A 24,525-nucleotide genomic window follows, 5' to 3' on the forward strand; every position below is an offset into this window, starting at 1 on the left:
GGGCCTTATAAGTAATTCTATGCCTTTGTCCTGGGAATGTCAGATGGATTGTGTATTGCTCTTTTCTAGTATCAGCAGCTTTGTTTACAATGTGAGGATTCCCTTAAAGGGAATTGCAGGTTAAAGTACCACCTGCAGAAAGCTCTTTGTAAAAAAATTTTTTTTGTTCTTTCTTTTCCTTTTTAACTAAATTTCCTTTATTTCTTCATTCTTTCATACCGTCGTAGAAATCTGGTTCCTGCCAATAGTCCAAAAAAGATTCTATAAGTGCTTTGAAAAGTAGAGGCAATCAGCTAAATTGGTGGTTTGCAATACTGGTATATATATATTTTTTTAATAAGGATAACCTTGTAGTAACTGAATGCTTACATTGATTTATATGTGACATTATGGATAACTGTGTTGCACCTCAAAACCCTGCACAGGTTGGATGCTTAATCACACTGGATTTAATCATACCTTAGAGGTTCCACTTTGTGTTGGGGAAATGCAATGACCCGGTTTGTGATGCAGAAGGTTCCAAAAACACATCCTACAAATAGGAATAGCATGAGTAAAACACAAGAACTGAAAATACTTTTGCAACTTAAATGTTGCTTTCCTTAGCCTGCTGTTGAGCAAAGATTTAAAAGGGCTAAACTGAGGAATATATCTATTATTTCAGGTGATGATTCACTTATCAGCTGTGCAGTAGATAATTCATTCAGTACTTTTCTGAGCTGATGTGTGAATACTCCATGGTAGTAGAACATTTGGCACCTCTGTATTGGTGATGCTATCACGTTCTTGCCCAGTTCCGCATTTTCCTTGTAGAAAGTCTAATGTGGCAATAAAACATAAAAAAAGAAGACAGGCTTCTCTCTCTCATCTGCATTGCTTCTTGTCCTGGATCAAGACAAGGATAGAGGTGCATGGGGAAAAAAAGTTTGGGCTGAAGCTGAGAGTTCCTTTTTGCTAAAGTGAAGACTGGTTAGAGAAAGGAAGGTGGGTATTTTTCCTCTCTATGAAATGATGGCAGCAAGGCTGGTAAATAAATTAATTGTGTACTAAAGTAAAGGGAAAAGACTGAAAGGTGACAGGGAGCAATATGAAAGAGCAATAGCCTTTAGAGGCGAACTGTGAAATTCTGGATTTACCCTTGGGAGAGGAGGAGAAATTTGAAGAATAGTAGTGAACAACATGCCTTTTGCATAAGTTTCTTTATGTCTTGAAGGTGGGAGTTGGGTTATATTTTATTTTTTCTAGAGTGAATTTGCCTTTTCCAACCTATGGAATTATTTTTATTCCTTGCAAAATTATACAATAATAAAAAAGTGTGTAATGTCATAATAGCACTGATGGACAATCAGAGTGTTTTCTCAGATAATTGGCCTTGAGTCTGAGTATTACATTGGCTTCAAAAATTACAAAGCTAGTTGAAAATTAATTTTTTGATGTAATTAACAACTGGTATAAAATAAATCCAAGTTTATTATTGAGAAAGATTATAAGGCTGAAAAGGAATCTCTTTCTGGCATCTCACCCAAAGAGTAAAATCAAGGTACTCCTTGAATGTTACCTTGAAGCAAGTTCTGTGTTCAAAAAGTTCTGCATCTGCATGGAATTCAGGACTGGAGCATGTATTATTATCGAAACAGAGATTTTGAAGAGCAAGCTGGTCAGTAGGTTCCTCATGTCATTCCCTTGGCTTCTTTTGGTAATGAAGACTTTCTTCTGTTTAAAAATCTCAGAGTAGAATAAGTAACACTTCAAATCTACTATCTTTTTCTTATTATCCTCATGCTTAAATGATATGTTACATGCAAACCCCCTAAGTTTCTTCCCTGGTAATTTCAATTTTTTGTTTTATTTATAGTAAACTCAGACTTGTTATTTATTTATACAGAAAATTTTAACCATTGCAAAGAATATGGACCTCCTAGTATCTGTAGTATATATTAATTCTTTCCCAAACGTGCATGCTTCATTTTGATCTGCATTTCTTTCATTGCTTGCTTGCATTGTCCATTCCCTGAAATTAAGAAGGATAAGTAAGTCCACATCTTCTTTGTGTACTAAGATAGTTGGAGGACCTTCAGTTCTAAATATCATGAATTTCTGTAAAAATCCTGTATGTTACCTGAATTTTCTATGTTTAATGTGCACTGCCTTAAACTACTTGTTTTTTCCTTGCCTGCTCTTTGAAGATGCCAATTAGGAATAATGGGAAGCAAGGGGTAGGCTAAGCATTGCAGTGCATTGTTGTTTCCATCTGTCTGTGATTATTCCAGCCAACAGTTTAAAGCACTTGGTGCCAGATCATGCTCCCATTGAAGTTAATTGGGTTTTTGCCATTAGGTTTGATGGGAGTTGGACTGGGCTCTGCACTGTTGTTGTTTTCATGGCGTTCTCTCTTGTCTGTGAAACTGCCACCCATCCATGCATGTGTTTGCCAGGTTTGTGCTGTTTCCACCAATGGGCTTGTTCCTCTGATGTTTCAGGTTAAGTATTAATGATAAGATAAAAAGGATTATTGGGTAAGATGTCTGCTGAAGGCAGCTTCTTAGTTTACTGGTTTATCTTTTAAAACAATTTCTTTATTTTAAAATCTTTGTATCAAACTGCATTTGAGGCATCTGGTGATACAGATTTATACAATATGTATATATGTATCTGTGTTTGTATTTGTATACGTGGACAAAGTGTGTGTGTTTATGTATAGGGAAAGAGGACATGAGTTGTTAAGAAATTGCCTATATATTCAAAACACACTGAGCCTAATGTGAATTGAATGAATTACAAGATGATTTTTTTTTTTTTAATTTGAAAAAACACCTTTAAAATGGGGTTACTTGAGTATGTAAAACCCCCTTAATGAATCCCCTCCCCCTTCAGGATGATAGAATTTGACTATGTAGATATTTTCATTTCTTTTTATAATGCATCTGTAGAAAAGTGTCATCAGACAGAAATACCCATAATCCTTTTTAATGAAAACTTGAACTCCGAGACTGAAGAGGTAAAGCTCTTAAAGCTATTTAAGTCATTGTCATCCTTATCTTTTTTGAAATATTGATTCTGAAGGCTCATGAAGCTGAAGAGGAGGCACGGATGAATCCAGAATTTGCAGACAGAATGAAACAGCTTGACAAAGAGGCATCGTACTATAGAGAAGAATGTGGCAAAGCTCAGGCTGAGGTTGACAGACTTCTAGAAATACTCAAGGAAGTAGAGAATGAGAAGAATGACAAAGATAAGAAAATTGCTGAGTTAGAAAGGTAATTTTTGTATTATTTGTCTTACATTGAGTAGCATTTTTGCTTACTTGATCTTCATTTCAAAGCAGAGAAGTTAAGAGCAGAGTACGTTTTTTAACAGAATATTTGTTATGCCTTGTAAAGAACAAAAAAGGGCTATTTGAGAACTGCATCTCCTGTCTGCTGGCTTTGGAAATATTTAAGGCTTCCATTTTTTAATACTCTTTATAAAACAAGCACATACAGGAAAAGTCATGTACAATTTACAGGGACATCAAACCTCACAGCAAACCGTGTTGCGGAACAAGCCTGTCTTTCTAGTAACTGGTGAATCAGACCTGTTCCCACACGTTTCTTCAAGTGTGAACATCATCACTTGTTCTCAGAGGTTCTGAAAAGTATTGGTAAGTATTTCTAACCTGTCTCATGGATATTTAATAATAGTTGTAACTATTTCCCAGTGCTCCTGTAGTCTTTGCTTCAAAAGAATATTTTCTGATGTTGACCAGGCAGTGATTGTCTTGTTCTGGGAAGTTTGTAGAGGCTTTCCATAATGGAGAGAGGAGGGTTTTGGGATTTGTTTCATGCCCTTTATAATTAAATAGATCGTGGAACCTTCTCCCATATGGTACACTGATACTTATTTGATTGATCTGTTTTCTTTGTTCCCTTCTTTTACTTAGACACTCTTGCTTGAATGAAAGAAGGAATTCTATATTTTCAAATAATTTATATAATTACTTTATTGTGATCAAGTCAGAAGAAAACTGTTTCATGGCTCCAAAAAAGAACTTTTAAGTGTTCTCATTGTTGTGATCATTGCTATAGTTCCAGTCAAGATGAAGCATGCATTAGGGAGCGTTACCATGAGAGAGAGGAACGTCTGTCAGAAGTGTTGGTTACCTTGGTGGGCAGAAAACAACTGGCATGGAAGGAATGATGTGTAGAGCACTTTTTACTGATGGTAGCTTATCAACCTTCACAGCTACCTGCTGCCAAAATTGCTGTTTTTTGCAGATGTTTGGTGAAGTTTAGTTATGGTTAAGTGTCGTGAGAATGGAGACCTCAAAATCAAAGTGAGAAAAGGTTTTTATTTAAGACAGAACTGATTATTTACATAAGGACAAATTCAATTGGCAGTTGCCTCTCTCACCACATCAGAGTTTAGAATACTCAAGTGTTTGCACCTATTCTAATGTGTAACGGAGGTCTCAGAGGAAGTGAGTAACCAAGAGTGGTCACTCTGTGCACCATGCCTGTGAGTTCTGCCTACACTCTCCAAAATCCCAAAGCAGCATATTGGAAAAGATACCACAGTTGGAGGTTTTGTGGGGTTGAGAAACTGCTGCCTTTTCCATGCAGGTGATGTAGAGGCAGTTACAGACCCAGGCTTGTAATGCAGCAACTCCAGGTGTGACCACCAGGTGTAAACAGCAACTGATCCTTGCACTGTAAAACCTGAATTATTGTGTGACACCAGACTCAGTAGTAGGCACAGTAATGTTTTGTTCAAGAGCATAATCTTAAGGCCTTTATTAGGTAGCAATCACGAACGTGTTGAATGTTTGAATGTTAAAATGACAAAATTAAAAGACGATCGTGATGAAGTGATCTCAAATTTCTGGAAATGTTAATTTGATTTAAATAGTTTCTGTAAAAGGACATAAAGAATTGATAGAGACCAGTAAATTTATTTGAATTAAATTGAAAATTATTGATTGCAAAACAATAATTACAAAGACAAGGAACTAAGGGATCCAGAGATATTGGTACAGCACTGTCAGCATATAATCTGTTCTTATAGTCTGAGAACCCTGTAATGGGTGATGCAATGGAGAGAATTTTCTGGTTTTGTATTAATTTTCTTTTCAAATTTGTTATACTATTAGCAGTGAAGTTTTGGAACACCAATTTCTAGTCTGTTATTGTTGATGAGGATGTTCACCCTGAAATAACTTTTCAGAAAATAATGTGGTGCTGCTGAGTGAACGCAGACTTTTGAAGATGATGTACTGTACTTAGAATGTGATGGAGTAATTAAACTTTGCTATGGACCTTTAGCATATATTTGACATCTCCTCAAACTTCAGATGCAAGGGCATCTCCGGGGTCTTGTAGGAAAATGAATGTGATGTTAAAATGCATTTATTATTCATAGCTTGTTGGAATCCATGTTTACTGCTATGCCAATGTCTTTGCATTGCAAGATAATTGCAACAACATAAATTTTCAAAATATATAAGCATAAATTCCTGAGGAAGTGATAATCTAGACTATTGCAAGCTGTGGTATTGTCACAGTATTTATTATATTTGCATATAAATTCATCAACATAATGAGGTATGCTTGTATAAATAAGCTTGAAAAGTAATGTAAATGTAATAAAGTTATCATTTACAAGTTCAAACAAAAAGTTAAAACAAGATGAGGAATACTAATGTTCTACTAGTCAGAAAGTATTGACACAGAAAGTATCAAATACTCGGGCAGAAGTATCTGCTTTGAGATATGGGCAGTTAAATCTATAAGTGTGTGCTACTTGGCAGATGAACATTATTAATAATTATGAAGAGGTCTTCATATGAGTGGTGATTCTTTTTTGGTTCTAATGTGATTTTCTTGGCTCAGAAACTTCTGAGCATCATCACTTCAGATTAATATTATTAATATTAATAATAATTAATATTATTGCTCATATATAAAACCACATTGTTCTGTTTCTTAAATTCTCTCTATATTAATTTTGTATTTTGCAGTTTCTTATTACTACACAGGAGAACCTACTCCTTCTTCTATACTAAAGCTATTTGATAACTTTTATTACAATTTATCTGTTTATAATTTAAAAAGTTTAAAATTAAATGCAAGATATTATATTTAATGTATAATGTGCTTTTGTTAAACTTAGTTTGCTGTTTTTCTTTGGTTTTCTTGATGAAGGAAATGTGGTTCAGGGTTTTTTGGTTTTTACTTTTGTGGGTGGTTTTTTTTTTTATAATGTAAATGAAACTGAGTAAGACAGTGATCAGCTCCAGTTTTAATGCAAAGGGCCTCACCAAGGAGAGGGAGCTGCATCCAAAACAGAACTGTTGGGATTAAAGGAGTATATTGTTTAAAGCTTTTATTAATGGGGTTAGAATGAAAAGTATATTTATGAAATGTGATAGAGAGTTTGAATCACAAAATGCAGTGAAATACAATAACATAAAATGCATGTTTGTGAAGTTTGGACCAGTAAGCCTGCCTGATATAAACTAATGATAATCCTTGATACAGTTTAGGAAAAGAAAGATTGGGTGAATATGCTTATGGCTGTGCCTTATGAGCCATCTAAATAAGGAAGCAGAGATCTAAGTAATGAGGAGTGAATCCTGATATGTCAGAACAAATATCTGCAGTGAGGATAGGAAGGTATTAATGTCATCAGGTGCTGGCAAGGCTCCGTGTGGAGCACTGCTGTGTACTTCTTGTCAGTCATATTCCAGGAAGTTGAATTAAAACTGGAAGCAGGTGCAGAGAGAGCTGGTACAAAGGAATGAAGTGCTCATGACACAGGAGGGGTCTAAGCAACAGTGTCTCTGGCAAAACACCACCTCTGTAGGGATGCTTGTTCTGTGTCAATACTGGAAGGGGTAAGCACTGCAGGGGAAGAACAGTGATTTCAGTAAAAGGGTACTGGCACATAATGCAAGATAAGCTATCCACTGGTAGATTTAGACTGAAAAGAGAAAGAAACTGATGACAACATGGTGAAGATTGAAAAATCTTGGATCCACTTTTCCCCAGTGGTATGTGAGATACTTGATCATTTGCTTGGCTAAGTGTAGCTTCTCAGCAAAGATTGCAGCAATATGAAAGTCCATTTAAAAATATTATACTAGCTATGAGACAAACCCGACTGTTCTTAAACAAGAAGGGTTTTTTTTGGTTATCTACTTCTCATATGCAGTAGGTATATAACACTACAGATGTGTATTCAGACTACAATTAATTCATTCTGAGTTTATTTGGATTTGAATTCTCATGAAGGTAAGTCCACACAGCACTGACAAGTCAATGCACAAGAGACAAATGATCAGCATATGGAATAATTGCATTTTAAAAAAAGTACTTTTATGGCTGTTAAATATGCTCTTTTCCCTAAGTGCACAAAAGGCTGTGTGTCAGGGACAGATTTAAGGATTAGTCTAGCTGAATGGGGATTGTTTTGGCCTTACTTATTTGAAAAGGACATGTTAGGTATTTTTTTAACAAGTTAAATTACCAAAATCAGGGTATTTTCAGTGCTGAAGTATTGATGCTCTTCTTCATACTGAATTAAAAATTTGCTGTCAGCATTGGAAGGGGCTGCATTTCTGGGGTAGGGAGTCAAATCTTTGTCTTTGATTGTTAGGTACAGTGCTTTGTGAACTTTTAAATATCTTTGAACAAGTTGCCAAATTGTTTAGCTTCTTTGACTTCCACTGGAAGAGTTGATGAATGAGGGTCACCAACCCTATGGTAGTTCAAATGAAAGACTTTGTGGCATGTGATGAGATTTTTGTGTGGCAGCAAATGCTACCAATATTCATCCAATGTATTTGTTCTATTTGGTGTGTATATGAATTTGGATGGTTATAAATATGGATGTCTTTCTGCTACCCACCAGTGACAAGATGCCCTTTTACTTTAAAGTTTGTTTTCTTTAGTGCACAGCAAGGATATATCTCTGCATAAATTTTATTTTAGTTGTTGCTTTCCCTTCCCTTTCCTTCCTTGTTTTCTTTTATTTTCTTTATTTTTTTTTTTGATAATCTGTTAATATAACATCTGCTTGTTATATTTTTAAAGAACTAATGTGTTCCTCCCTTTATTCTCTTTTGCTATCTTCCTCCCTATCTGTTTTTCTCCAAATTGCTGCTTTCATCCCTACTCCAACCAGCTTGACTTCCAGGTCAGTATTTTCTGCTCTCCTACTTAATGCTCCTTCCACAATGAAGGTTTTCATTGATGCTTCATTTATTTGGCTATTTTGATTCCACATTATTAAATTCTGTTTGTATTTTGTTGTTTTTATTCTGCTTGTCCCTGTCGTGAAGTTTTTGGTCATTTCATTTCTAGACCAGAAACTTTACAGAAAATTAATCTTTTTCTTGAAAGCCTGTAAGAAAAAAATGTTTATTAACAACATATTCAATTCATATGTTGTTTTGTGTGAAGATTTTTTTCTTCTTTGGGTTTTGCTTATGTTACCTTTGTTTAGAGAGTTCAACATTGGGAATAATTTTTCAGTAGATAACCCAACCCAGCAGGTAATGAAGAGTGACCATTATATACAGAGAGATTTATACCTAAAATCAGGGACTTACTCTTAATACTTTGCCATTGTCCCTTTTACTGTTTACAAACAGAATACGAGGAGTTGCAGTGGTTCTGAAACCTTTAGCTGTTTTTGCTGGCCAGATTCTGGACCAGCACATAACTGTAAAGGAGTTGTCTGTATGTGTTTTTTATGCTGTGTTTGTATATAACCTCGTCTAGTTAGGTTCGTGTTTTAAATTCTTCCAGGTTGTAGATTAGTTCAGCTGGCATTTGTCTTTGCACACTGTTTCTGAGTAAACTTTTCAAGTATTACATATCTTGTGGTGCTTGTTGGAAGTAAAAATTTATCTAGTTGACATTTTTTTTCTCTTAGTAGGCCTTGATGTTAATTTTCTTTCTCATGCTTATGGGTGGCTGTAAACTGTAAGTTAGCAAAGTCTTAAAACATCTTCTTGGTGTTTTAGAAACTAGTTACTGCATATAGTTTGGATGACAGATTCACCAATATCAATGCAAAAGTGTTTTGTCATAGATCAGTGGGACTGGAGTTAAAGGAGGGTGTACACTGCAAAGACTTTGCAGGTAGATTTCAGCTCCCAAGTGTTACATTTGCAGATATGGTTCCAGGTTGCCATGCAGCACATTTGACTAGAATCATGATGAAAGTTCAATCTGCCTTTATAATATGTTCAGTTCTGAAGTGTTAATAATTTTTCTGTCCAAGTGTACTTTTTGCACAGCATTGTTCTCTATTCATAAAGAAGCAGAGCTTGGGAGAACTTTGGAAAGTTTTGGTCAGCCTCAAAACCAAGCACAATTCACATTTCACAGGTCAGACATGTCAGAGAAGTTTCTGACAGGGATGTCTTGGAACTGCACAGCTGAAGTTGGCTCATTGCAAAAAGATTGACAGGACTTTCCCCCCCGATGTGCTTTAGTGCACTTCACAATCACAAGTTACTTTCCAGCTGAAAAATTTTGTTTCTGAAATTTTAGTCTTATTGATTGTAGTAAAGAATTGGATGAACTCTAAATTTACTGTCCATCTACTTCAAGCACATTTGTGCTTGAAGGGATAGTTACTACACCTAGATTATGAAAATACTTCAACAATTTATTTTCAGAACCTTTTTTTTTTTCAGAAGTTAATTAAATGCATTTATTCTGGAGTTGGCTATGATGAAATTATTGTCTGAATGTGACCACTTTGCTTTTCTATCAGAGCATACTCAACACTGATTGAAAATCTCTCTAGCCCGAGAGAGCCTAAAGAAAGGTATTATGCTATGTGGTTGTCATTATGGTTGATTTCACTGCAATTTGGTGATTGGTATGCAGAAACATTTGTTCAGCAGTTGGAGGTGCAATTTCTGTTATGTTTTATTGACCTAAAAAACCAACTGACCTTGTTGAAGGAAACTGTCCTCGTAACAGTGCCAACTTCCATTCCTAGAATCCCAGTTTAAGTAGTAGAGTATGATTAGGATTTATTGTGGGAATTCAGTGAAGTGTTTTGTTAGCTTGACTATTCATTAGGGTCAAAGTTAATTTAAGAAACAAATCTATTAATTTCTGTAATTTCTGCTAATCAGTATGTTCTTAGCTGTCATTTTAGTCATCCATACTTCTGTGAGGTTATTATGGTTAGAAAAATGCTGCATCTGTTTTATGACATGGTGGGCTGTCGATTCTGATGACAAACAAGAAAATCAAATACATTGGATAATCCCCCTGTGTGCACCTGCCTGTATAAGATAAAAATACTCTGAGCACAACCATCAGTACAGTGACATCCCCCCACCTTTAGGTTACAGCAAGTTGTGTACTCCCCAGACTTTTCTACCTGCACATAAGGAGGAGATGGAATATTTTTTCCATGTGTATTGTACTGACCAGTGCTAGAAAGTTTCCCACCAGCACTGATGTTTCCTAATTGTTTCTGTGGGAGGCCAGAGCTCAGTGAGATGTGCAAGGGAAGGTTCAACAGAGTTTTAAATTTAACCTGCAGCCATCCACAGTTTTGTCAAACGTCAGTTTGATGGTTCCAAGGGCAGAGTGATATGTTGTTCAAAGATAATTTCCCTGGAGAAATTGAGATAGTGTACTACTGAAAACTGAGAGAATCTGTGATATACATTACTCTTCTGAGAGACTGGTTATTCTGAGTGAGAAACATAGTTGTCACGTTGGATAACAGGCAGATTGCTGACATGTCTTCCTCTTTTAGTCTGTTTGCTACATATGCAGAACCAATATTTTAGCATTTAAACATTTTGAAAGACATTTTGAGAACAGATTATTTAGATTTATCTGATTACATGTGTGGTTTTAAACTTTTGTAAATTTCATTTTTTTAAAAGAAATAGTAGAAAGTTTATTTATTTGGAATTCTACTTTCTTAAGACAAAAAAGTAAAATAATATGTTTAAAAATAAGCAGAAATCATAGTGATGAACAATAAAAAGATACAAACAGGGACCTGGGACAAGAGGATTCGCTGTTCTTCAATTTCATCCCACTCAGTACTGAACCTGTCTGCTTAGTTCTGTACTTTCAGTTTGCTGAAAGCCACGCAAAGGTTAAAGTAGAATGGGATTATTTAAATAAGGGAAGGGTATTTTTCATTTCACAGTGATTTGTTTTTTTTGAGATTTGATTTGGAGGGTAAATACTCCATAAAGTAAATGGATATGCAGTATAAAGTGGATATGAGGATGAAAGAGCTCTACCTTGCTGAAGGAAAAATATCAACTTTGGATTGGGTTGGATGTGATACCACAACTCTGTGTTGGGGAAGAGAGCACATAAGGAGCTGTTACTCTTCCCTTTCACGGTTACTGGTTCAAGACATCAACATTTCTTATGCTTCTCCAGACCTGCTGCCTCCACTAGTTTTCCTCAGGGGCAAGATCCAAAGGGCAGATTCCTTTACCTCTTGAACCTGTGAATAAAGTAGCCCCAGAGCACTCCCTGGGGAGCTTGGTGACTGCCTGGGCTCAAAGCTGTCAGGATTCCCTGTGCTTGGTGGAGGGGTGTGTGAGTGAAGAATCATTGTGAGATAGCACAGCTTACCCTCAAAAAGCTGTGACTGAAAAGAGACAGGGGCACTAAATTTAGGAATTGGGCTGTTGGTGGAACTGCTCCTTCCACTCATATTGTTTGCTTTCACAATGCAGGAGCAGCATACCTGGGCAACGTGATTGTGCTCTGCTCCGGATTTATAATAAGGGGAAGTTGGTATGTCTAAACAAGAGGCATACAAAGTGTACCTGATTTATTTGAACATCTGAAGAAGTTACTGCAAAAGTATGGAAAGCTTGATTTATGTATTGAATGGTAATGGCTGGATTGATCCTGAGAACTTCTAGGGTGAGCCAGGAGTTGCAGTCAGAAGCCTTGATCCAGAAGGAAATTGCAATGAAACATGGAGTGCTGCAGAGGAGGTGTGATCCTGATTGCTGTCAGGCTGGGCTGGACATGCTGTGGAGCAGTAGGATGTAGAGAAAAACTGTAAAGAGTCAGGAGGTGGTGGAGCTTTTTTTCCCTGTTTGTGTGGAGATGCTTTGTTTGTTTGGTATTTTAAAGAAAAAAGCTTTTCTGGACTACAGCTGGGAAGGAGCTGATGGAGCAGTAGCAGGGCTGCAACTCCTTGATTGCAAATTTCAGGCAACAAATGATTTCCAGTAACTGCTTACAGTTATTGCTAATGGTCTCAATTAATAAAATAGCTGAGCAAGCAATTGCTGTATTAAATCAGATCAAATATCCCTCTCATCTAGTGTGCTGTCATCAGCAGCGCTTTCTTTTTTTCTTTTAAAGAAGGAGATCAGAAGAAAAAGCACGACAATCCTGGGTGTACGAGAGAGATGTGTGACAGATGAGTCTTCTGGTACAAATTTCACACATGTTCATGTAGAGTGTCATCCAGCAGGAATGTGCTGAGGAAGACAGCAGTGCAATGCACGGGGTCGGAGTTTCAGTGGTTTCAGTGCAGATCTGCGTTGAAACAAAGTGACATGAACCATAGTTTGGAACAGGATTTTCGTACGTCTCTTTCATTCATGCATTATCCTCATGTGGATATTTCTACCGTCTCTCCAGGGCTTATGAGGGAACTGTGTCAGACTAAACACTTCTTAAATAAAGATTTTGGAAAACTTCCCAGATTTTGTGTTAGGTAAACCCTTCTTCCCACGTTTCTGTCTTTGAGGTGAGAAATGTTTCAGTGACTTCTGTGACACTTGCTTTATTTCTACCAGGCAGAGTTCTTGGCTGTCCCAGGACAATAATAGTGTTTTGTGGTGCATTTGGAGGCAAAGTAATTGTCTCGCTGAAAAATTGTCATAATGTGAGTATTAAGAAACCTGAAGCCAGCCTTCAAGCAATTGAAATAATGATATTTAAAGGGGGGAGTGTAAGGGGATGGGAAGAAGGGTTTCATTGAGGCCTACAGATCTCTGTGGGCAGGCCTGCTCCTTTGGGTGAAACTGAAGCAGCTATGTAAGCCATCAGTAATAGGAGCTGGAAGTGTAATGAAAACACTGACTATACTAAAATTCATTTATCTTAGCTGCTAATTCTGATGGAATTATGGAATTTTTGCATTCAACTAGAGAATAAGTGATATAGGAATTAATATTTTTTTTTTAGATATTTTAAAAATATTATTTGGTTTGGATGACTTTTTTTTTGTCCCATGTTTGTGCTGGTCATTTGGTTTCCAGTTCTTTCTATCAAAGACAGCACAGAGGGGTACCTCCCAGCTCTGGTGTGTAGATGAACTGTGACATGGAGTTTGCCATAGTCTCAGCACCAGGTGAATGGCAGAAAGAAGAGCAAGCATTCTTCTTCAGTGAGAGATTATATTAATTTCTTGTGATAATGTTTTCTCAGGCATGTGGAAAATAGTGGCCTTTATTTTATAAGATAAAGTCAGTTTAGCCAAGGTTAACCGGGGAGAATTACCTGCCTCCAAAGTCTCTTCCCCAAAAGGCAACAAAATTTTACTTATTTTTCATAAGTTTCTTTCCTGTGGGAAGGTCTTAATGTCCTGTTAGCCATCCTGGTAACGGGGGGATCCAGCAATGGGCTGGTAACATTTTCCTGTCTCTCCAGGAGGCATCCACTCAAGTTTTCTTTCTCATCCCAGATGATAATAGACATGCTAGGGAAGCCAAGCTACTTCCCTTTATGTCACTGTAGAATACTTTTTTTTTTTAGTTACAAGATCAAATAGCACAACTGTAAAAATGAAATTTTGTCACAGGGTCAGCCGTGGGGTCACAGGTTATGTTGTCACACAGGTTAGGAGTTTAAGCAATTGTAAAGGGAGTTGAAGTCTTGCTCCTGCTCCTTTTCAGTGGGAAATAGAGAGGGGAAGATATAGTTCTTTCATAGAGAAAAGGAAAAGAGAGGGAATAAGGTCTGCTGGATTTTCTGCTTTGGAATAATGAAGGCAAGGAGGGCAATCCTGTGACAGGATATACAGGATTGTTTTTTTATAGGTTAGCAATAGGTTAGTCAGATAGGCAAAGAAAGAAATTCATTGAGATCTGGGAATGAAGTATTCCTCCAAAGTGATGTGGCCTTTATGAAAATAGACATGTAAACATTTCTTGGTTTTGTTTGTTTTCTTTTGAGTATGTGTAACAAAACCAAGGAATACTTGTTTATTTATTATTTCTCCTTTAAGAAGTTTGCATTCAAAACACTTTACTCCCCCGTGCATATGTAGTGGTCTGTATTAATCTGTGAGCTTTTTAAAGGGTCTTTGGCTGTAGGAGTATTTCTGCTTTTAATGTTAAAATTTGATAGACCAATTAATTTCTTAATGGTTGGGATAGCTGCTTTTGTTTATTCATTTAAGGTATTTAATTTGGTATCAGTGTGATAATTGTATTAGTTAACAAAAGGAAAATAAGAAAAGCTAAGAATAAGGAGATACTAGATTTTAGAAGATATTTTGGACACTAATAATTCTTTAGGTTATAGGATCTTGATTGAAAAAAAAACCAACATGAAAGTTTTAAATGCAAATGACAGCACAGAAAGTCACTGATTAGTTTTTTTATTACCATATTATAAAACTTACAGTGACTATAGTCTAACTTATTAATTCAGCAGTCAAGCATGAGGGCTTTGTTTTAGAAAACATTGCCTTTGTTCAAGATATGTTTTCTTTGTTATATTAAAATTTTTTCTTTGTTATATTAAAAATTCAGCATATCACAAGTAGAGGTTTTCTTACCATGGTAATATCTATTTTCTACAGAAAAATCAGTCTCTGGGCTCTAAGTGAATAAACAGTGTCCTTGTTTGTGTCAGGAATGTGTCTGTCAATACCCCTCTTAACATCTCTTGTGGTGTTTGTAGTCTATTAGCGCCAGCCCATCTTTGTTTTTCGGGTTTAGAGATAGTTAGTAGCAAGTGCATTTTAATTCCATGAAAGTGCCAGAAACAGTACTTAACTTTGCTTACATCTTAACAGAATTCTAGCTTTTGGATTTCAATGAAGTTAGACCTACATTTTGAAGCATTACCCTTATGCTGGTTTAGTCATGATTCAGTGAAGCACCTGCAGAGACTCTCATTCTTAAGACAGTGAGAACTGAACTGCTAGGAATATTTCTACTGAGTCCTACTAAAGTAATGTAATTTGGAATGGATGTTCACGTGGTTGGGATTTACAGGATCAGGTCTTCTGCATGACTAGCTGTGGAGACCCAGAGTGCCTAGTAAAATGATAAGATTTGTTTCACTGCTCACATACATGAATTCTTTGTAAAGGTGTGGGCTATTTATAAAGGAGAAAGAGATGATCTGTTAAAAACAAAAATACTTTTTTTCAAGTAATGATGATGGTAATATTCTACCCAGTGCCTTCCTAGAACAATGGGTGAAGGTGTTTGTTTATTTAAAATAAGAGTACTATATTGAATTTTAAAACACATTTTTGAGAATTTCTTATTTTACATAGCTTACTTGTTTTGACTAAATTGTATTTCATAAAATAGATATAGTTGGCTTGGTTTGGGGTTGGTTTTTTTTCTATTTTTGCTTGTTTCCCTGAAAACATTCTTTGTGCTCTGATTTTGTTATCTTTTGTCTGCTGAGGAGCACAGCTTCCTTGCACACTGGAGAATTCTTTGATTGACTTGCAGACAGCTGGTCCCATTGAAATGCTATTTAAAGTGATTAAAATTATTGCAGAGACATATTCCTTTAGAAAATGTTACAGATTTTTCTCTTGGGAGTATTTTGCATGTCTGCATTTTTTGGATGCTTTGAGGGGGGAAAAAAAACCTTTATGAAATAGAGTAAAGGCTATACTAACATGTAACACTTATTTCTGGCTGACATTACCAGCTTTGTGGCCAAGGTACCCAGGTGGCTAATTAAAGCAGGGAATTTAATGAAATAGTGTGATTTTCTATAGCTATCAGAGATGAAAGCATTGGAGGTTAGACAACACACACTACTGTAAAATAAAATCTGAATGCTACTCACATATATGCAGAAACTTAGTGTTTAATATTTGCCTTAAAAAGTTGAACTGAAGGAATTAAATATCCTATAGTTAGACCTACGAGATCAATTTGTGTGCTACTCCAGAACAAGAAAAAGCCCCAAACATGGTTAAAGTGTAGTCATCACAGTTATATTCGTACCAGCAGGAACTACGTGCTGCTACTGTTTTGCTGTTTATCTTTCTGCTGATCAAGGGTCTGGGTCTCTGTGGCACTGATGTCTGTTTGCTACAAAGACATTTCAGTTAAAAGATGAAATAGAATGAACAGTGCATTTGAGGTAAGGGCATCTTGCTGTTTGCCCAGGAAGATTGATGGACTCTTAAGTTCTTTGGGCTGGACTTCATAAGAGATAAAGCTAAAGGGCTGTTTGAGAATTTTTTGTCTTTTCCTTTTTTCTGTCTTGCTTGGATCTATGATATTCTGAGTGTATCTAAATATTTAGCAGATGATAGTTCTTGAGCAGTATGAGAAGTCAGAGCTGCTGCAGTCTGTTGACTCCAGTGCTGGCATTCTGAGGCCACTTTTCTCAAAAAATTGTTGGATGCTGAGGAAAACAGAGGTGTGGCAATCCTGTCATTTAGATACCTGATTTTATGTCTAGTGCCCAGTCGAGGTGCACATTAATGACTGTAGAGCATTGTCCACAGTATGTGTTGAGAAAGATGATAAAAAATTATCCCAGGTCAGAAACATGCAGGAAGAGGAATGGGGCTGATTTTTATGGAGTAGCATATCTAAGGTGAATGAATATTAGTTAAGAGCAATGTCTTGATCTAGGCATAAGAAATTAATAAACTTAATGAGTAGTAAGGTAGCTTCTAGAGAGGTATGTTACTTTATACCATCTTTTTCTCTTCTTTAGGAGCGAGAGAATGTCTAATCTACTAAAATACTAAGGTTTTATTTAGAATTTTTTCTTTTACCTGGTGTTCATCTCTTCTTTATTAACTTCCAATATTATTGGCATCTAGTATTTATGTGGCATGGGTGTTTGCTGAATACTGCTTCTCTGATATTGAATTACCAAATGAGCTAGGAGATGCCTATAACATCCTTCAATTTATAATACTGGAACAGAACAGAACTTATTTACTTTTTAAATTTTTTTAAAATTTATTTTTATTATAAACCATTCAAGATGTGTTTATATTCTAGATCTGTTTTCAAGACAGTTTAGTTTCACTCTGAATTCTTTTTTGTTCCTAAGCTGCTAGATATTTTATAGCAGTTGCTGACTGGCTTTAGCCCTCACAACACAAACACATGTAAATTTGTTATCTGAAAAACTGTCATTAATCCTACTTTTTAATGTTTGGCCAAGATAAAGCTCTGTGCAAAGAGTTAGTCATCTACGCTGCTTTTCAGTCTGCTTTGTTGCTTAAATGTTTACGAGCTCAGAACATCATTTCTTTAATCCAGATATAGTGTTGGCACCACTTCAGTGTACTGTGGACTTGGGTGCTTTAGAGTTCGTTTGTAGCCTGGTTTTCCAGTTCTGTGAAGTTTGTAAAATCACAAATGCAGCTGAGTGTTGGTTAATAACTAGCTTGAGATGACTGTAATGTCTGGCTCAGAGATTAAAGAATTAACCTAAAAGAGAGTAGATAAATAATAATAATAATAATAATAAAATTAACCCTAAAAGATAATAGGTGACTGACTTCAAAATGAACTATAACAATGTGGAAAATCAGAGAGCTGTGGATTTCATCTTCCTGCTCAGGGGCAATAACACTATCAGAAAATGCTGCGCTAGCAGAAAGTTATTAACTTGTGATGGTAAGAGGAATTCTACTGACCAGACCCCTACAACACACACTTCAGATTTTAAAGACACATGTCTTAAGCAGTAGTTCTTTATTCATTTTATTCTGTCTTAAGCAGTAGTCCTTTATTCATTTTATTCTGTCTAATGAATTTTGTGGTCTTAGAGCATTAAATTCAAGCAGTGTAGCAGAACACATGAAATGAATTCCACATGATAAAGAGTAATGTAGAGTCAACTATTCATATCAGCATAGCTACTGGTAAGCTATGTGGATTTTTTTTCATATATCCTCTATGGTCATGGCATATGCTATTTTATGCTGATTGGGTACTATTCCCAAATATTTTTCTATTTCTCATGCATATTGTTTACTTATCCTAATCTTCTATTTTATTCAAAAGCATTTTAGAAACAGAAGAGTCACATGAAAATATTCCAGAGCAAGCAGCTCAAAAATTCTACTTGGCCAAGGATTATATTTGATATTTAAAAAAAAAAGCTGGTGGGGAATATGTTTTTGTACTTATTTGCTGCAATGAACTCCCCCAGTACATGTAATGCAGGCCTAAAAGAAAATTCCTCAGCTGGGCTTTTTAACTGTAGCCTTTTCATTTCCATAGGTATGTAGCCAGTTGTGGAATAAAGAGAGTCCATGACAGAGCTTTCTTTTATTTCCTTCTCTTCAAGATTTTGCATATCACAGGCACCAGATGTTTTCCTCTGCAGCTTTACCATGTTCTGCTTTTCAGTGTGGCATTAGACAAAAGCTGAAATGGGAAGTTGTGTGAGGGAGGGGTGATGAAAGAAGCGGCTAGCATTGGCATAAAATTGAACTTCTTTCAGAGTTTAAACTTACATGAATTTATCATTTACTCCACATGAGATTGGAAACCAATTTATGTTTTAACAGCACAAAGCCATATTGCACCACCAAAATTCCTGCCAAATATGTTTATATATGAAGTTGTGGAAGTAGTTTTTTTCCAATATTCATTTTGGTTTTATGCTGAGTAAGTTTGTGCTTACAATTATGGGACAGACTCATGACAGGGAACTGATTTTCACTTGGAGTTGCAAGCAAATAATCTATATTTGAGCCAGTTGTATATGTTTTTTTTTTCTGGGCAAGTTGCACTTAGTTTTTCTTTAGTTATAATTGACTAGATTTTCTCTTATGTGCCATACTTACTTTTTGATGAAGTGTCTTTTAGGAATTTTTAATACCATGGCACATTTATTGATTGCATATGAATTCTTAATTTTTCAGTATAAATAAATAGTGAAAAAAAAACACTGGTAGGACAAAGATTCCAATAATAGAAGTAAATATTGAATGACCCAGTTTCTTTAGTATAATAAAATCTGTGCAAGAAATGTATTCTATAACTTTTTTTCACTGCTTCTGATGTGAAAGCAAAGGAGGGATTTTCAGTAGTCCTTTTGGACATTGAATAATATTCTCTTCATTTGCCACAATAGGATTAGTGAGTAGATCTCATTAGGAATTTGCACGTGACTTTTATTTTTTATAGATAAAAGGGAACAAATTCCTTCAAGTCAAAGAAAGTCTAGAAAATAATATCTAAGAATTCAAGCAGGTAGGAAGTATTACTGCAAGGAGATGTTGTCATTACCTACTAGGCAAAATTAGTTTGCCTTCTTTCTTAAAAAGGTGTATGCTAAGTCTCAGAAATGCTTCTGGTAACTTAATTAATAACATCCACAATAAAAGATAATTAAATATTGAAACAATTAGGGTTTTTTTAATTAATACAGTCTTAACAAAAGAAAACATGTAATGGTGGCAAAGATTGTTTCATTTTCTTAGGAATGGCTCATAAATCTGTTTGTTGTTTATCTTTTGTAGAAAGTAGTCCCATTATTAAAAATGATAGAAATGTTTTTGTCACATACAAAGCTATTTGTAAAGGCATCCTTTATTCGTCATGTCATATTTATGACCCGACCTTCTAGCCCATCACACTTTAATCCTCCTAAACACTGTATTTGTAGTCCAGGTTTTAAATAAAATAGAATAAAAATAGAATTTTGCAACATACATTAGTCGTCACCTTCAACTTCTGCTTCCTTTGAAATTAATACTATTTGAAGCCCTTATTGTTCCTGAGTGCACTGAGTAAGGATTGTTGGATAATCTCCCTCTGTCAACAATTTCCTGTATAGAGCTCAGAATATGTATGAGTTTTTGTGAGCAAATCATAAAAAGGGAAAAATCTTGTAAGCCCAAATAATTGCTTTACCACTGTATAATCTGAAAGCTGGTTTGGAATGCCATCTTGAGAACAAGATGAAGTTTTATTGCTACAACTGATACTTGGAGTACTCGTATCTGTTGGAGAGTTGATGTCCTGTGTTGTAGTCACAAAATTAATCTCTACTGTGAGAGAAGTGATTGCAGTTGTTAATACTAATGGGTGTGTGTGTGCAATTCTTAGACATATGAAGGACCAAAGCAAGAAGGTTGCCAATCTGAAGCACAATCAGCAATTGGAGAAAAAGAAGAATGCACAGCTGTTGGAAGAAGTTCGTAGGCGAGAGGACAACATGACGGACAACTCCCAACATTTACAAGTGAGTTTATTTTTCAGTTGTTTTTTAAAGCTGTCAAAGAAAATACACTTCTGTTCCACTGTGTGTCTTCCAGAATGTGTAATGAATCTCTTCCCACAAAGAGCTGATGGCTCCTTCCTCTTCTACCAGAGAGTGCACTGCTCACCTCAGTTGTATCAATGAAATATTTACTATTTAGGGTGAGGAAAAAACCAATAGAATTTGAAGACCTCTGCATAGTTACTACACCAGCAACTGTTTTTTCTTACAGTTGGAAAGAAAAGGTATTTGTATATTTCTTCTGTATTTCAGAGAGACTTTGAGACTTACTCCAGGAGAATTTCTACAGTTTGTGAGTTACTGAGTTCAGTGGTTGAGAAATTAGTGTTCTTAAGCTGATCTGTTTAAGTGATACATTACATACCAGGGAACTTGTGTTCAAGGCCACAAATTTGATGCTTGACTTAAAAAGTACTCTCTGAGATCTGACTGTGAAAAACCAGGAAAAGAAGTGCTGATTTCTGTTGACAACATCAATGTCTCAATGCCCAGTGTTTATAGGCAATTTACAGTGCAAAATATCAATTTTGCCTTGATCTGGTTAATATAATGTGTTCCTGGAAAATTTCCAGTGGATGGAATTTGACCTTCTCATGCTTCATATGGTTGTATTTCTCATGTGTTCCTATATGCAAAATGGAAAAATTAACACCACATCTCTCTTTAGGCTTGTGTTGGTGAAGCTTTATGTCAGAACCAAGTTCAGGAAATGATACATTATTTATGCATCTGTGCAGTGTTACATTTACTTTACAGCCTTGGTCATTACATACTGATTGCATCACCATGCATTCCACTGCACGTGGTATAGCAATAAAAGCTTGTGAAGGATTTGGTCTGACAATATGATAGATCAAAATTAAATTTCGGTGTTGAACAGCTACTTGTAATTACAGTGGTTCAGTAAAGAGAATAAATTAAGCTTATTTTTTCAGTATTATTTTGGAAATCTATTACAGTGGGGTGGTAACTAGAGAATAGAAGCCATTCTCAGGATCTTTGATGTAACTGCTATACCTGGAGGTTTCTAGTCATGAGATGAGAATCGGTATACCAAATGGAGGTGGTGAGGCTGAATGGCTTGAATTTAGAAAGAAAATACCCCATCTGGTGTATAGCTCTTCTGTGTCGTTCACTTCCTGTAAAGCATCTGTACACTGAGAACCATTTATGAAAACCAGTTAACCAAGAACTGGTATTTCTTGTTACTATGCCTTAAAATGTCAGTATTTTTATATGATGTACTTCAACATTTTACTTTCAGTAAAATATATATATATGTGTGTGTATATATATATATATCTGGTGTGTGTTGTGGCCCATCCTTCACTTGCTGAGCTGCTGGGAAAGTGAAAAGGAGAGAATCTCAGCTGCCTCTGCCTATCAGTAGGTGCTCTACATTCCCAGTAGCTGCAAGAACAGCAGGAGAAAGGGAGTCTTGGTTGTCTGTGCTGCTGGATAGCTGGTAGGGATAATCCTGCCTTCTCTGCCATACTGGCAATCAGCTACCATAACTGGTTGTTGTACTTCCTGTGTCAAAGATTTCCACATTTCCTTGGCTTATTTCTTCTCAAGCATTTCTTAATGCTGAAAAATGCATGTTAGCTTGAGGTTTCCCTGGGATTGCATGATTTTGGGAGGTTTTATTGCTCTACAAAAACACTGTAGTGAATCTTGCAAATAAAGTAAATACTCTGACATTGAATAGTCATGTCACAGTGCAGGTGACATGACTCTGATGTACATTTATTCTGCTGATAGGGAAGTATTTTGGTTTAAAGTTTTTCACTGGTAGTTTATTTGTTTTATATGTGTAAGGTAATTACAAATGCTAGGTGAGAGCATCGAGTCTTGTTATATGAATCTGATAAGTAGGTGATTGACTGGTTGAAAAGCCAAACAAATTCTAAAGCTCCAGTCAATTAGCCTTCGTATAGAAAGGAAATTTTTTTCATAATTTTTCTAAGACAGCCTTTCCTCATTCATGGAGTTGTGTAAAAAGTAACCGCAGTGATCTAAGGATTTAAATGAGGCAGCATTTTTGGGGAGACAAATGATGTGAGATACATGGTATACTTTGAAAAAAATTCTTGTAGTACTATGCATCTGCTAATTAAAAACAATATTAGTTGGTATTTCAATAAATGTTTAATTAACATCTTAGTAAACCATAGGGATCTGACCACCTTTTCTTACTGTTCATAATAACTTCTACTGCTTTTAGTGGAAACACCCTGCATTTATAAGACACAGTGCTTGTGTCTACAGTGTACTTGTTACATTTGTGAATGATGTATTGAGCTGTTAGGGGAAAAGTGTATCCTAAAATTCTCTGGCCTGATGTAATGACTGTATTTGTTGGCTAGCTGTGATAAGCTGGCTGTTGCCTGGCTGTGATAAGCTCAGCTGAGAATTGAAGAGCAGTCACACTGGTCAAATTACATTTACTCCAGCCAAGTCTCAGTCCCTTTGCAGAAGTAGTGGAAAAGATGAAATAAGAGAGTGAGAACGATTGTCCATGGACCATTCAGGAGCTGCTCAGGGCAAACCGAAGCTGTCAAGTGCCACCCATTCTGTACAGCTCATGTAGGGGCTGAAGCTGTACCCATTTAGCTGTTCACCTGCTCTCTGATGGCTGTGAAGAGGTTCAGAAGTCTGTAGTTTCTTGGAAGCTTCAACAGTATGTGATAATTCCTGAGGCTTGTAGCACCATGTGTATTGGTGACACTTACCACAATCTTTTCAGGTAAAAGCATCTCAAAGCTGGTTCATGTCCCAGTGTCATGCTTGCAGGGCAAGTTTGAGTCTCTGGTGGCCCCATCTCACAGCACTCCGGGGCCACTGCTGTGATGGAGAGTGCTCTGGGGTGCCTGGGGAGGGAATTCACTTTGGTCTCCCTCAGCTATCCTCTAATTGTGAGTGATGCTTCAGGTGTGGTTTTGGGAGGTTCTTTGGATCACTGTAAAATTGGAAACATCAGGAAGCCAGATTAATTCTTGGGAATGGAGAATAGTTGTGAGGTTTTCTGTTTTTTCCTAACACAAATCAAGGGCAGACCTGTGCGAATCTTGCCAGACATGATGGTCATATATTACATAAAGCATCACAGCAGGAGAGCTGGACCTTGAACACTTTATCATGAATTTTTTTGAGAATGGTGTCTTCATTTTTCATGCCTTCATTTTTCTCTCTTTTTTTTGTCAGTCTTAAAAATGATAAGCCTTTTTGAGAAACACTGACCTAAAAACTATACAGATATCATGTCATAGATTTGTGAGTAATTCTTCAAGTCTCTTTGCAGGATCTTGAAACGTTAGAGATGTGAGACTTGTTTATTCCCTGAGATTAATTTTTCTTGATTCTGCATGGAATATATTTCTTCCAGTAACACTGGTACCTCAGTAGAATTGGGAAAGGAAACATTTGCATAACACTGAGAACTTGAGTGCATTTGGCTTTGATTCTGATTTTCAAATCTGCTGTAATAACAACAACAAAGTCTTTTTGTTTCTCTAGAGTAAGCAATGAGAGGGTGCACTAATAATATTCCTATGTGTCTCATGACATAGCCTCAAAGGGAATTGAATGTACACTTTTGTCTGATTATGCTTTTCATAGATGTAATATATCAATTCAATAAGTGATCTAAGCCTAGAAACACTTCTTTGTGGAAATTTTGTGCAAACTGTCCAATGCATACGTGTCACAAAAAAAGTGCAGGGATGAACCTGAATAAAAGTTAGTGAGTTTAATACCCTATTGTGCCCTGATCTGCACAGCTTCTGGGTGTTTCCCCCCTTTCTTCCAGTTCATCTCTCTGGCAAAGTTTTTGACTCTCCTTATGTTTTAAATGTTTGGGTAATTTGTCACAATTCTCTTTGAGGTAGCTTGGGTTTTCTTTGGCTGGAAATCCACATGCGGAAAAGAGATATTTCAGTAACAATATTGTTTTTGAGTGAGACAATGTGTAGTTCTCATTGATTTCAAATGTCATATAGATGCAGCTTGATCAATGGTTTATGCCTGCAGTACTGTGGAACAGATTGTGTACACATATACG

At 36.2% G+C, this 24,525-nt stretch overlaps 1 protein-coding gene across 17 annotated transcripts in view; it reads left to right on the forward strand.

The window, feature by feature from the left end:
- ERC2 (ELKS/RAB6-interacting/CAST family member 2) overlaps window positions 1–24,525 on the forward strand; it is a 431,283-nt gene that overhangs the window by 172,098 nt on the left and 234,660 nt on the right. For 6 of the 17 annotated variants that reach the window (XR_007206019.1, XR_007206031.1, XR_007206018.1 and 3 more), the window contains 4 exons: window positions 2,187–2,216; window positions 3,064–3,257; window positions 8,158–8,169; window positions 20,291–20,426. Coding sequence is in view for 1 of the 17 variants with exons in the window: in XM_048315313.1 (XP_048171270.1) it covers window positions 2,187–2,216; window positions 3,064–3,257; window positions 8,158–8,169; window positions 20,291–20,426 (372 nt within the window). In the remaining 16 variants the exon portion in view is untranslated. Of the gene's footprint in view, window positions 1–2,186; window positions 2,217–3,054; window positions 3,258–8,157; window positions 8,170–20,290; window positions 20,427–24,525 lie in introns of all 17 variants that reach the window. The other 11 variants (XR_007206023.1, XR_007206025.1, XR_007206032.1 and 8 more) reach the window with 4 other exon arrangements.

Source organism: Corvus hawaiiensis, chromosome 11 (genome assembly GCF_020740725.1).
Source record: "Corvus hawaiiensis isolate bCorHaw1 chromosome 11, bCorHaw1.pri.cur, whole genome shotgun sequence".
Taxonomy (NCBI): Eukaryota; Metazoa; Chordata; class Aves; order Passeriformes; family Corvidae; genus Corvus; species Corvus hawaiiensis.